The sequence below is a fragment of the Centruroides vittatus genome, unplaced genomic scaffold (genome assembly GCF_030686945.1).
Source record: "Centruroides vittatus isolate TY-2023 unplaced genomic scaffold, ASM3068694v2 contig_3084, whole genome shotgun sequence".
NCBI lineage: Eukaryota > Metazoa > Arthropoda > Arachnida > Scorpiones > Buthidae > Centruroides > Centruroides vittatus.
The window spans coordinates 556,126-569,073 of record NW_027121983.1 but is presented as its reverse complement, the minus strand read 5'-3'; the positions used below and the strand labels follow the sequence as shown (position 1 = coordinate 569,073).

At 34.4% G+C, this 12,948-nt stretch overlaps 3 protein-coding genes and 1 long non-coding RNA gene across 5 annotated transcripts; 2 read left to right on the top strand and 2 right to left on the bottom strand.

Moving 5' to 3' along the window:
- The first annotated feature begins 10 nt into the window (after positions 1-10).
- LOC136973106 (uncharacterized) lies at positions 11-763 on the top strand. Its single transcript, XR_010880439.1, has 4 exons — positions 11-94; positions 163-262; positions 329-449; positions 527-763. It is a non-coding gene; the product is annotated as an uncharacterized lncRNA (long non-coding RNA).
- Positions 764-2,650: 1,887 nt separating this feature from the next.
- Positions 2,651-3,498, bottom strand: LOC136973105 (U20-hexatoxin-Hi1a-like). Its single transcript, XM_067267803.1, has 4 exons — positions 3,412-3,498; positions 3,240-3,279; positions 2,946-3,161; positions 2,651-2,868 (listed from the first exon to the last, which is right to left on the bottom strand). Exons 1-4 carry the CDS (start codon positions 3,433-3,435, stop codon positions 2,726-2,728), a joined length of 423 nt encoding a protein of 140 aa, XP_067123904.1. The 5' UTR covers positions 3,436-3,498; the 3' UTR covers positions 2,651-2,725.
- A 2,082-nt stretch (positions 3,499-5,580) lies between these two features.
- On the top strand, positions 5,581-12,101 carry LOC136973104 (U20-hexatoxin-Hi1a-like). 2 transcript variants are annotated; one of them, XM_067267800.1, is made up of 4 exons: positions 5,581-5,662; positions 11,495-11,534; positions 11,610-11,825; positions 11,903-12,101. In XM_067267800.1, the coding sequence occupies exons 1-4, from the start codon at positions 5,639-5,641 to the stop codon at positions 12,043-12,045; spliced, it is 423 nt and encodes a 140-aa protein (XP_067123901.1). In that variant the 5' UTR covers positions 5,581-5,638; the 3' UTR covers positions 12,046-12,101. The 2 variants fall into 2 exon arrangements, with proteins under 2 accessions (XP_067123901.1, XP_067123902.1); XM_067267801.1 differs by lacking the exon at positions 5,581-5,662 and adding an exon at positions 11,078-11,330.
- On the bottom strand, positions 8,984-9,837 carry LOC136973103 (U20-hexatoxin-Hi1a-like). The gene is made up of 4 exons (XM_067267799.1): positions 9,756-9,837; positions 9,552-9,591; positions 9,261-9,476; positions 8,984-9,183 (listed from the first exon to the last, which is right to left on the bottom strand). Exons 1-4 carry the CDS (start codon positions 9,777-9,779, stop codon positions 9,041-9,043), a joined length of 423 nt encoding a protein of 140 aa, XP_067123900.1. The 5' UTR covers positions 9,780-9,837; the 3' UTR covers positions 8,984-9,040.
- Positions 12,102-12,948: the final 847 nt, after the last annotated feature.

Below are 12,948 nucleotides of genomic sequence, written 5' to 3'. Positions count from 1 at the left end.
CGTTTTCAGGCCGAAAGAAGTGACTTTTGTTAAGAACGAGAACACAAAAACTTTTACACTCAAGAACAACTTGGCTCTTCCACTTATATATAAGGTCGGTAGGCTTTAATATTCTTCCTCCTGTAAATATCTAGTTACTAAATTAACCAAATAACCGGATAGATAAAGTGTTCCAGACCCGAAAGTTTCAAAATACAACCGAAAAGTCGAGGTTTCCTCCAAGGGAATGAAGTAAAAACCTTGACCTTACGAATCAATCGTGGTAAGTGAATGGTGTGGTAAAATCGAACCTGGAGGCGATTGACATTTTTTTTTCTACTTTTCAAAGGCGCGGAATGCCGAAAATTAGAGCATTTCCAAGTGCTCTCGGCACCGTCCAAACCGGAAAAAGGGCGAAAATACAATTTCGAAGAAGCTCTGAAAAAGTCTCCTTATCTAAACAGAAATTAGTAAGTTTCTGCCTTCCGACCAATTTCGACGAGTGTCTTTTTTTTCGTTGTCTTCAAATTTATTTTTTTGTCCGCAGTTTCTCGTGTCGATTTGGCTTTCGGCTCGAGAGGAAGAAGTTTCCTTCCGTAAATATGGCGATCTTCCTCTTCCTCCTCGTGTTTTTCGCCTGCGTTTTAGCCTATCGATACGCCATGACTTGGAGAAGAACACCAGAAATACACCAGAAATATTCATTGGAGGCCATTTTGAAAATGGTCTTACTTTTTACCATTCATCATTTACTGTGAATACACGCCTGCATGCATTCGAAATTTTCGAAGAAAAACAATAAAAAATTGTTTCGGGACAAAGTAATGAAAGTGATGATTAGTTTCAATCAATTTTTTGTTTTTTTTTTTTTGTAAAATTGCTCTGCCGATTTGTAATTGTTATTATAAGCGATCGTTTGTAGTTTTAATAAATAACAGCGAGCAGTGGCTCCAGAGGGAACCACGGCGAGGGGAATCGCTCGAGATGGGTTGGCTCGTGGCGAGCTTGAATCGTCACGAAAGTTTTGTTATGAATAGTCTTTATTGAGAAGGGGAACCGAGTAACCATGGACTTGTAACGCTTCAAAATTTCGTCACGTAGAACACATTCCAAAAGAACAATATTTTCTTTTGTTCTGAAATCTGAATGTTGTTCTATGCTCGAATTTGATGGAGAGGATCTGAAAGGAAGAATTTTTTTCACGTGATTTGAATGAAACTCGTGTTTTTCCAATAGTAGTGCATTTCGAAACTGATACGAACTTTGTTTTCATTTCGGAATCCTCTGTCGAAATTACATAGATGAAGGTATACATATCACTAAAATGTTTGTTACGAGCAGTTTATATTGGAAACAACTGGAGAATTTTTAGTACTTCATAATATACTAATATATGTTCTATAATGAAGTGTAATAAACATAGAACTATTTCCTTGGATTCCTCCGCGTATGTAGATTAACGAAGGAATACATGTAAGGTTAGACTAATAAACATCGGTTTTATTCTTATTCTGAGAAAGATTATGTGCCCATGCACACCGGGGATTTGTTTCTAAACTTTGCCCCCTGGATACAAATACATGCATCAATAATTTTTTTAGTTTTTCACAAGTCGATTATAGAATACAGTGTTGCATCAATACAGAAAGGATAGACAAAGGGTAAGGTTACAGAAGGTGTAATGTTATACCTTGTATATCTCGATATCTCAATCACTTTTAAGATTATAATTTAGTGGGAGATTTTATTCCATCCCAGGAATGGCAAGTGCACCGTTTGCCCGCTTCCGTAGACGTGAATAACATGCCGGCGTTCGTAAGTATATGGTAACAAGTGGATCGATTCACACGTGACGAGTTGCTGCAGCGTTGACGCTTCCATTTGCTTCTATTTAGTTATGGATGCTGCGACCTCGCGTATAAATATCAGTACCGTAGAACCGTACACACGGTTATTGTAGATTATTTATAGATGTTTCTCAGCGAAAATGAATAGTGATTTTATTTACCCTGTTTGAAGATTAAAAACTGTGTGTTTTGTCGTTTAAAGTTTAAAATATTCGTCGTAAAATGTAACCATCAAAATTTTCAGGCTTTTTGATTAAATTTGCTTTCATTTAAAAAAGGTTTAACGCTGGTTGTGACACCCTGTATACGTTCATATATACAAATTATTTAAAAGTAAATTTTGCTTATATACGTATACTAGGACATCGCGCGATTTTCTCGTATCGCGATGGAATTGAGACATAGCCGGAATAAAGAAGCGATCCTTGCATTTGTTAGGTACAGTACATAAGGGCGAACCATGTATCTGCCGGTTGAAGACAAGTGAACTTTGCACTTGCTGCCAGAAAAGAGTACTGTACCCATATAAGCATGGCTAAAACGTTCTGCAAGTCAGAAACAAAAACATTAGGGTTTTCACTTATTTTTACAGCAATTGCATGTAAACAGCAAACACAGCAAGCCTGGCTTTCAATCAATACAATATAGCAATAGGTGGAACTAACTTCTAGCTTATACAGAAATTACACCATTTAACCCTCATTTATCCTATGTTAAAATGATCAGGTAAAAATGGAAAATATTATTAATCTTTCCTGTGTACTGATTTATTTGAACATATTATGAAGTGTAATACTATGTAATCATTAATTATAGCTGAAAAATCAATTATCAAAATTAGACTTTTATTTAATTAATGTACTGTACAGTACGTCTCAGTATTATACAAAATATTGTGGTTAATTACAATTAATATTTGAATCAATTGGGTATAACTCGGACGTCTTTTCTCCTGTATTCCTATCTACGCACCATTTGTTAGCGCCTTCCTTTTGCACCACAGAGAAATAGCCTTTGCCATCGCATTCGGGCACACGCTCACCTGTCGACAATCGAAACGCATTAAATATCTACGGCATGAATTATAATCTATTCTGGTAACAGGAAAGATCAATTTACCTGCTTGTTCAGAAGCAACCTTCTTTAAAGGACAAACACAGGTTTCGATTTCTTTTGAAGGACCCATCAGAGTACCACCGTCCTTGTCAAAACACCATCTCCAGTGAGGGGCACTAACGGTTTGCTGCAGCGGTAGATAATCGCCGTTCTCGTCGCATTGGTGTATTATGAGTGAATTTGCGTTTTTCAATTGATTCTGTCGAGAACTGATGCAGCCTAAAATATTAATAAAGAAACAGTTATCTCATCAATATTCTGATGGAAGTATAAATATATTGTGAAAAAATGACTTACTCGAATATCCTAATGATACAGCGATCGTTGCAGATAATACCTGAGAATAAAATTAAAAAATAGAAATTTACTAAATTGCAAGATATTAATTGAAATTTCTTCAAAGATTCATCATTCGAAATTAACCCTTCGATATTTTGTTTTAACTAAAGAAAGTAAATTGTCAACTCACCACAATTGCAAAAAGACTTTTCATTCTCGGTGAATATTCTAGTTGATGAAGTTGAAGTGAAGATTAGAAATTCCACTTGTAGAGGAATCTTGTGTACAAATGGCTTGCCTTTTGGATTCTTTTCAGGGTATATATAAAGCCTCCTTATCTGCTAAATGTTATTTTGAACGGAGTCGAAATGGCTTTCAGTCTCTTCCGATTTTGTTTTTCTTCGTACTTTTCGACATTTCTTTAAATTTCCTGTTTATTTCTATCGATCACAGTTGAATTTATCCGAAAATCGACATTGTTCTTTTCTTCGAATCGAATTAAATTCGGCGATAGGAAGAGAGATGAAAACAGATAAAAAATACAAGTAGGTGATCATTACGTCATTCTGTGTGTTATGTCTACTTTAAACGTTTATACACGTCATTTTATAAGAAATAGAGAGAGAGAGATATTAGAGATAAAGTATTTCGCTATCTTAAAATATACAAATATCTGTTTAATTCATTGATTAATCTGTAGATTCTTGAAGTTGAATACACGTGTGCATAAATACGCTGAAGTATAGAAAGAGCAGTTCAAAGGTAAGGAAAGGTAGGAACCGAATTATTAATATTCGCTTGTATTTAAATTTCTTTAAATACAAGCGAATATCAATAATTCTGCTCCTACCTTACCGGATGGTGCCGAATTATCGGTAAACCCGAATTAACGGTCGTCGGTGACGTTGTTTTCTTCCAAGGTGCGCAGCTCAATGCTTCCGATATGTTGAAGAACTCTTATTGGAATGCAATTTAAAAATTTGTAGACTTAGAAATTTCCACTGTTGTCAGTCCTTCTGTCCGTCTGCCTGTCATTCCATAATCTCGAGTACGGAGTTAGATATATTAAATCCGACAACAGATATAGAAGTTTTAGAAACAGGAGGCCCTAATCAATTATATGCGAACTTGCGTTACATTGCACGAGAAACCTTACGAAATAGTAAGGTCTGACCCACTCGAGATATGACACACGAACCGATTTAGCTCCTCACCTCATTGACGCGAGTTAAGCTTCAAAGAGGGTAAACAAAATCGTGCCGTAAGACACATATAACATATATAATAAAACCTCCGAAGTGTTTTTTATTATTTCACCACGTTTCAAGGTCCCCTGGGTCCAAAAATGTAAAAGTCTTAGAGGTTGTTTTTTAACCGATCGCTATACTCTTCACGTGTGTTGTATACAACACAGCCAGAAAAGTAAAAACGGCATTAAAACGTAATGGTTTGTTAATTCGAAATGTCTAGTAATAAATCGGTTTTCTGGTATTAGGTTAGTGTGAATTTATTTAGTCACGTGGTGAGTAAAAGATGACAGGAGAAAATGCAGTACGTTACCTGTCTGGAATATAAAATGTTATATATACAGTACTAAAATCATCGTAAATGTGTACTTCGTGTATTTACGTTTTCATTAACTTGCAATACGATTTTGCAAAGTACCTGAATAGATGTTTACAAATAATCATGTAATGTATCGTCTTCAGACTTACATAAGAGTGCGTTATGAAATTGGAAGCACAAACTAGCGTGCTCTGGTATAGAAAGTTCAACAATGCCACTATCGTCCGGAATTATCATTATCGATAATTCGGCACTACTTGGTTCTATAGGTGTACAGTTATCGATTATATCCTATATTAGAAATATCAAAACACCGAAAACTTCTCATTCTACAACATAGCGTATTTATTCAGATATTTATTCAAGTTCAGGAATCTAGAGATAAATCAATCCAATGAAACAAATATTTGTATATTTCAAGATAGCAAAATACCTTTATCTCCAACATCTCTCTTTATTTCTTATAGAATGACGCGTATAAACGTTTAAAGTACACCTAACACCAGAATTACATGATGATCAGTTACGTGTACTTTTTATCTGTTTTCATCTCTCTTCCTATCGACGAATTTAATTCGATTCGAAGAAAAGAACAATGTCGATTTTCGGATAAATTCAACTGTGATCGATAGAAATAAATTCGAAATTTAGACGAAGAACGACAAAATCGGAAGAGGTTGGAGGTCGTTTCGACTTTGTTCAAAACAACATTTGCAGATAAAGAGTCCTTATATAGGCCTATACCCTGAAACGAATCCAAAACACAAGCCATTTTGCACACAAGATTCTTCTACAAGTAGAATTTCTAATCTTCACATAAACTTCTTCATCAAGTAAAATATTCATCGAGAATGAAAAGTTTTTTTGTAATTGTGGTGAGTTGACAATTTTCTCCCTTTTGTTAAAACGAAATTTCGAGGGGTTAATTTCGGAGGGTGAATCTAGGAAGAAATTTCAATCAATATCTTGCAATTTAGTAAATTTATATTTCTTAATTTTATTCTCGGGTGTTATCTGCAACTATCGCTGTATCATTAGGATATGAAAGTAAGACATTTCTTCACAGTATATTTATACTTACACCAGACATTGATTAAATAACTGTGTTTATTAATATTTTAGCTTGTATTAGTTCTCGACAGAATCAATTGAAGAATGGAAATTCACCCATAATTCACCAATGCGACGAAAATGGCGATTACTTACCGCTGCAGCAATATGTTGATCCCCCTCATTGGAAATGGTGTTTCGACAAAAACGGGGAAGTTCTGATGGGTCCTTCAAGAAAAATCGAAATCCCTTAAAGAAGATTGCTTCTGAAGAAGCAGGTAAATTGAACTTTCCTATTACCAAAATAGATTATAATTCGTAGTGTAAATATTTAATGCGTTTCGATTGTCGGCAGGTGAACCTGTGCCCGAATGCGATGGAAAAGGCTATTTCTCTGTGGTGCAAAAGGAATTCGCTAACATATGGTGCGTGGATAGGTATACAGGTAAAATGACGTCCGAGTTGTACCCAATTGATTCAAGATTTAATTGTGATTAATTTTATTTGTTTGTTTGAAACTACGCGGTACATTAAATAAAACTTTTAACTTTATAAATTGTCTTTGAAAGTTTAAATAATATTTAAGATGTTTTAAACTGCAATCCATTACACACTACTTTAATTAGAACTGAAAATAGGTTTACGAGTTTAAAACAATTCTTGGCAAAGTAATACAGTAAAGCGTCGTAAATTCGGCCGATGGGAAATGTCAATCAACCCTTTCAATTGTAACTTCATTGTTTGGGTTCCTTCCGTATAGAAAGAGAAAGATCAATTCCATTGTCATTAAAATATATACGGAAACTGTTCATTGTTATTCAAAATGACGGTAAGGTTGATTCAAAAAACTATTTACTGAAGATTAAATTTAGATATAAAAAGTATATCGAAAGCTTTTGTAAATTATTTATACACGTAGAGTGATTTAATTTGTGAGGAAACGTTACTTATCTAATTACAGTCAAAACTGTTTTTATGCGGGGGATAGGGACGCATTAAAAAAAACGCATTAAAAAAAAATCTCACAAAACTTCACGAATGGCTGTAAATAATAGTTTCGCAACACAATTAAAAAAATAATTTTTTTATGCGGTGAATAGGGACCGCATAAAAAAAGTCTCACATAGAAAATAACTCAAAACCGTACGAAATAGAATTTATTGACAACAGATGTCAGCACTTGACTGCATCGTCTGGTCTATCGTCTGTTTTACATATTTTTGTCCAGGTGGTGTTTTGTTGACTTAAAAAGTAAATTATTTCATTTTTCGCATATTCATGCAATAATATTACTACAATAAGTGCATTTATGCTATAATAAGTTTATTTAGCTATAATAAGTCAACGTGAGACATGACGAATCGCACGAGACTAGTCGCCAACTATACCGCACAAATTAAAAATTCGCATTAAAAAAATCGCACAAATAAAAATCGCACATAAGTAGAGTGATTTAATTTGTGAGGAAACGTTACTTATCTAATTAATTGAAAAATATGCATGATCCTAAGCGCAAGCAGCTAAGCAAACCAATGGTATATTTCGTTTTATATGAATGCTACTACATTATTGGTTAGAGTATTTAATTGTTTGCTGCCATATTTAATTGGTTAAGATATTTAACCTAAGGTAAAGTGACCGACGGCCGGATGGCCGAGCGGTAAAGGTGGCAGCCTACCGCTCTGGGGGACCCGGGATCGAATCCGAACGGGTCAAATAATCCCCAGGAATTTTTCGGGGGGTGGTCTGTTCGGATATGTCGGGCCCCGTCCTTCACCACCCGTTCGCCCCATTGTGGACCTGGCCGAACCCATAATGGGCCTACTAAAAGAGGCCCTCTTAGTGCCCACAGGGCGGAAAGAGTTAAAAAAAAAAAAAAAAAAAAAAAAGGTAAAGTGACCAGATGTGTTAGGTTGAAATGCGGGAGCTCCTGTGTTGTGGGAGCTAAAAATGGAGTGGACCTCCAACATACATATATATAATAATAAAAACAAATTCATTAAAAAATAATTTAGTAGAAAAATATATAAATACATAAATGCATAAATAAACTTCAAAATAACTTTTTATATAAAAAAAACATCGTTTTTTTACAACTTGGTGGCACTGTTTGTATATCTGTCATGGTATGCCTAGAACGGCCACTAGGGGCGCCCCTAGATATTATTTAAATTAATAATAAAATCAGTATATTATTATTGCAATAGGAATTGATTATTGAATTATTGATATGAATTTATTATTTATACCACGGAATGACACCGTTGCTGCTAGAACGCCCACTAGGGGGCGTCCCGGGCTACTAGTAGTAAAAGCAAACAACAACTTTGTGATCTTGACAACTTGCGAATATGTTGAAAGTGTCCCGCATTTGGACATGTTGTATACATGACCAAATGTGGGACACTTTCCGGGACGGTGTTCAATGCGGGACTAACAACCCAAATCCGGGATAGTCCCACGCACAATTCGGGACGTCTGGTCACCTTAACCTAAGGGAAATCGCAACATTATGACATACATTATGACAGATTTTTGAGCACTTTTTGGACTAATTAAGTACTGTATGCTATTAAGTACGGTATGCAAGTAATGGTTGAACATATACATGAATGATTATGTATATAATTTATAGATTTTTATTTTCTCTGCAGTTACATATAACAGAGGAAAACTACGGGAATCGGTCTATAAATGACCCTCCAAGAATTTTACTAAAAAAAAATTGAGGGTAATTTCTGTACGTATGAATGTAAGTGAGTGTGTGGGGAGCACGATTTCATTCACCCTTTTTAAGGCTTAATAACACCGGTGTTTTTGTCGAACATTTCTAAGATTTTTCAGTAAAGGTTGTTTATCATGGGATTGATGCTATAAATATTTTGCTGATTAAACGATAAGGGGGATCATGTGTATCTCCAATAGGGTCAGACTTTTAATGACGATTTTACTCGTTATTAGCATTTACAATTTTTTTATTCAACCCATCCCTACCCTGAAAATTAAGCGTTTCTAAACTTTATAATAGTTAAAAATATATAAAATTTTTAATAACAAAATATAACAGATGACGTCCACAAACATTGCCGGGAAAAGTTTAATGAAGTTTAAAACCTTTTAAATATTATTTAAAATTTCAAAAACAATTTATGAAGTTAAAAGTTTATTTAATGTACAGCGCAGTTTCATACAAACGAATGACATTAATTACAATTAATTTCTGAATCAATTGGGTATAACTCGGACGTCTTTTCTCCTGTATTCCTATCCACGCACCATTTGTTAGCGCCTTCCCTTTGCACCACAGAGAAATAGCCTTTGTCATCGCATTCGGGCACACGCTCACCTGTCGACAATCGAAACGCATTAAATATCTACACCAACAATTATAATCTATTCTGGTAATATAAAAGTATAATTTACCTGCTTGTTCAGAAGCAATCTTCTTCACGGGACAAACACAGGTTTCGATTTGTTTCGAAGGACCCATCAGAGTACCACCGTCCTTGTCAAAACACCATCTCCAGTGAGGGGCACTAACGGTTTGCTGTAGCGGTAGATAATCGCCGTTCTCGTCGCATTGGTGAATTATGAGTGAATTTGCGTTTTTCAATTGATTCTCTCGAGAACTGGTGCAGCCTAAAAAATTAAAAACACAGTTATTTCATCAATATTCTGCTGGAAGTATAAATATACTGTGAAGAAATGACTTACTCGAATATCCTAATGATACAGCGATCGTTGCAGATAATACCTGAGAATAAAATTTAAATTATAAATTTACTAAATTGCAAGATTTTGATTGAAATTCGAATTGAATAAGTACTGAAATTTCTACAAAAATTCACCATCCGAAATTAAGCGAATTATCCCTTCGATATTTTGTCTTAAAGTAAAGAAAGTAAATCATCAACTCACCACAATTGCAAAAAGACTTTTCATTCTCGGTGAATATTCTAGTTGATGAAGAAGTTGAAGTGTAGATTAGAAATTCCACTTGTAGAGAAATCTTGTGTGCAAATGGCTTGTCTTTTGGATTCTATTCAGGGTATATATAAGGCTTCCTTATCTGCTAAATGTTGTTTTGAACGGAGTCGAAATGACCTCCAACCTCTTCCGATTTTGGTTTTCTTCGTATTTTTCGACATTTCTTTAAATTTCGTGTTTATTTCTATCGACCACACTTGAATTTATCCGAAAGTCGGCATTGTTCTTTTCTTCGAATCGAATTAAATTCGGCGATAGGAAGAGGAAAGAAAACAGATAAAAAGTACACGTAACTGATCATTACGTCATTTTGAGTGTTATGTCTACTTTAAACGTGTATATACGTCATTCTATTAGAAACGGATGAAGTACTTCGATATCTTAAAATATACAAATATCTGTTTAATTCATTGATTAATCGGTTGATTCTTGAACTTGAATACACGTGTGCATAGGAAGAGCAGTTCAACGGTGATTTTTGTAATTTCCTTCAAATACAATTCCGGCTCCTACCTTACCGGATGTGGCCGGATTATCGATAAAACCGAATTAACGATGGTCGGTGACGTTGTTGTACGTTTTGTAGCAAGGTGCGCTGCTATACAAGTAGAAAATTTATTATATTGTTATTTATATTTTTCAAATAAATAATTTATATATGGGAAATGGATATATGAAGTGTCAATCTTTTTCCTTTTTAACGTTATGTCTATTATTTATATGATATTCTTCGGATAGTTATTTACTAAAAATTTTCTAAAAAGCTATTTTTTCTCTGTTTCTATATCTTCTTGTAATGTAGTTCTATTAAATATCTTCTGTAGAAAGTTTAAAATAATTATCTTTAAAAAGAAATTCAATGGAATTTACTGTATAGTCAGGCATATTTTACGTACTAATATCACTAGCGTCCGTGATTAGCATGACCGATAATCGCCATTATTTGAAGAAAATTACAAAAATCACCGTTGAACTGCTCTTTCTATGCACACGTGTATTCAAGTTCAAGAATCAACCGATAAATCAATGAATTAAACAGATATTTGTATATTTTAAGATATCGACGTACTTCATCCGTTTCTAATAGAATGACGTATATACACGTTTAAAGTAGACATAACACCCAGAATGACGTAATGATCACTTACTTGTATTTTTTATCTGTTTTCATCTCTCTTCCTATCGCCGGATTTAATTCGATTCGAAGAAAAGAACAATGTCGACTTTCGGATAAATTCAAGTGTGGTCGATAGAAATAAACACGAAATTTAAAGAAATGTCGAAAAATACGAAGAAAAACAAAATCGGAAGAGGTTGGAGGTCATTTCGACTCCGTTCAAAACAACATTTAGCAGATAAGGAGGCCTTATATATACCCTGAAAAGAATCCAAAAGGCAAGCCATTCGTACACAAGATTCCTCTACAAGTGGTATTTCTAATCTTCACTTCAACTTCTTCATCGAGTAGAATATTCACCGAGAATGAAAAGTCTTTTTGCAATTGTGGTGAGTTGAGGATTTACTTTCTTTACTTTAAGACAAAATATCGAAGGGATAATTCGCTTAATTTGGGATGGTGAATTTTTGGAGAAATTTCAGTACTTGTTCAATTCGAATTTCAATCAATATCTTGCGATTTAGTAAATTTATAATTTAAATTTTATTCTCAGGTATTATCTGCAACGATCGCTGTATCATTAGGATATTCGAGTAAGTCATTTCTTCACAGTATATTTATACTTCCAGCAGAATATTGATGAAATAACTGTGTTTTTAATTTTTTAGGCTGCACCAGTTCTCGAGAGAATCAATTGAAAAACGCAAATTCACCCATAATTCACCAATGCGACGAGAACGGCGATTATCTACCGCTACAGCAAACCGTTAGTGCCCCTCACTGGAGATGGTGTTTTGACAAGGACGGTGGTACTCTGATGGGTCCTTCGAAACAAATCGAAACCTGTGTTTGTCCCGTGAAGAAGATTGCTTCTGAACAAGCAGGTAAATTATACTTTTATATTACCAGAATAGATTATAATTGTTGGTGTAGATATTTAATGCGTTTCGATTGTCGACAGGTGAGCGTGTGCCCGAATGCGATGACAAAGGCTATTTCTCTGTGGTGCAAAGGGAAGGCGCTAACAAATGGTGCGTGGATAGGAATACAGGAGAAAAGACGTCCGAGTTATACCCAATTGATTCAGAAATTAATTGTAATTAATGTCATTCGTTTGTATGAAACTGCGCTGTACATTAAATAAACACTTAATTTTGTAAGCTGTTTTTTGAAATTTCAAATACAGACATCCGACTTTTACACGATCGTTTTTCTTTTTGTTTTTTGTTTACGAAAGATAAAATGATTTGTTTTTAAAATTTTAACTGTTTGTTGGGATGTAATTTAAGAAATTTGTAAACACATGTCGTTCGATTGTCCGTCTGTCTTCATGTCTTTTTTCTTAATTTCGAGAACTCTTTTCTCGAGATTAAGAAAAAAGACACACTAATTTATAGGTGGAGAGAATATATTTTAAATGAAATACATTTAAAAAATGATAAAAAATTGCAGCTTGGCATTGTGACAATATCACCATAAGTATTTGTTCGTTAAAATTGTGTTATTGTTAGAAAAGTTGCTGTTTTCATTGAAAAATTGGATTTAAAATTACTTTTTCTAAACAATAGGTGATTTATTTTTTAAAGCATGGTGCAGGTACAGTGCTAGATGAAGGGTGGGCAACCTTTTTTATAACATTTGCCAGAATAAATTTTACGTTTCTTCCGCGGGCGGGACGTAGTTAATTGACCTCTTCTTGTGACCTGTAATTTTTTAGTCTGCAAATATGAAATAAATAAAAAAAAAGTTAATTAGCCTACTACATTTATTTCTCTTATCGTTTTCGAAAAATTACAAAGAATTGGAAAAATAACTATTAATTAGTTAGTTATTTTTCCAATTTAATAATCTATTAAAGTTCTCGCGGGCCGGATAGAAACTTTTTGCGGCTGTAGCTGGCCCGCGGGCCGGGGGTTGCCCACCGTTGTGCTAGATGTGCAGTACGGTACATCAGAGAATACTTAGCTAATGTTGATTTTGTTTCTTATGCCTTATTCTGTTCGGTTT

Bases quoted from the DNA above. Each gene is read 5' to 3' on its own strand.
- LOC136973104 (XM_067267800.1), top strand. From the start codon at position 5,639: ATGAAAAGTTTTTTTGTAATTGTG. The intron at 11,535-11,609 runs GTAAGTCATTTC...TTAATTTTTTAG, and splicing joins TGTATCATTAGGATATTCGA to GCTGCACCAGTTCTCGAGAG. The intron at 11,826-11,902 runs GTAAATTATACT...GATTGTCGACAG, and splicing joins GATTGCTTCTGAACAAGCAG to GTGAGCGTGTGCCCGAATGC.
- LOC136973105 (XM_067267803.1), bottom strand. From the start codon at position 3,435: ATGAAAAGTCTTTTTGCAATTGTG. The intron at 3,162-3,239 runs GTAAGTCATTTT...TTAATATTTTAG, and splicing joins TGTATCATTAGGATATTCGA to GCTGCATCAGTTCTCGACAG. The intron at 2,869-2,945 runs GTAAATTGATCT...GATTGTCGACAG, and splicing joins GGTTGCTTCTGAACAAGCAG to GTGAGCGTGTGCCCGAATGC.
- LOC136973103 (XM_067267799.1), bottom strand. From the start codon at position 9,779: ATGAAAAGTCTTTTTGCAATTGTG. The intron at 9,592-9,755 runs GTGAGTTGATGA...TTTTATTCTCAG, and splicing joins AAAGTCTTTTTGCAATTGTG to GTATTATCTGCAACGATCGC. The intron at 9,184-9,260 runs GTAAATTATACT...GATTGTCGACAG, and splicing joins GATTGCTTCTGAACAAGCAG to GTGAGCGTGTGCCCGAATGC.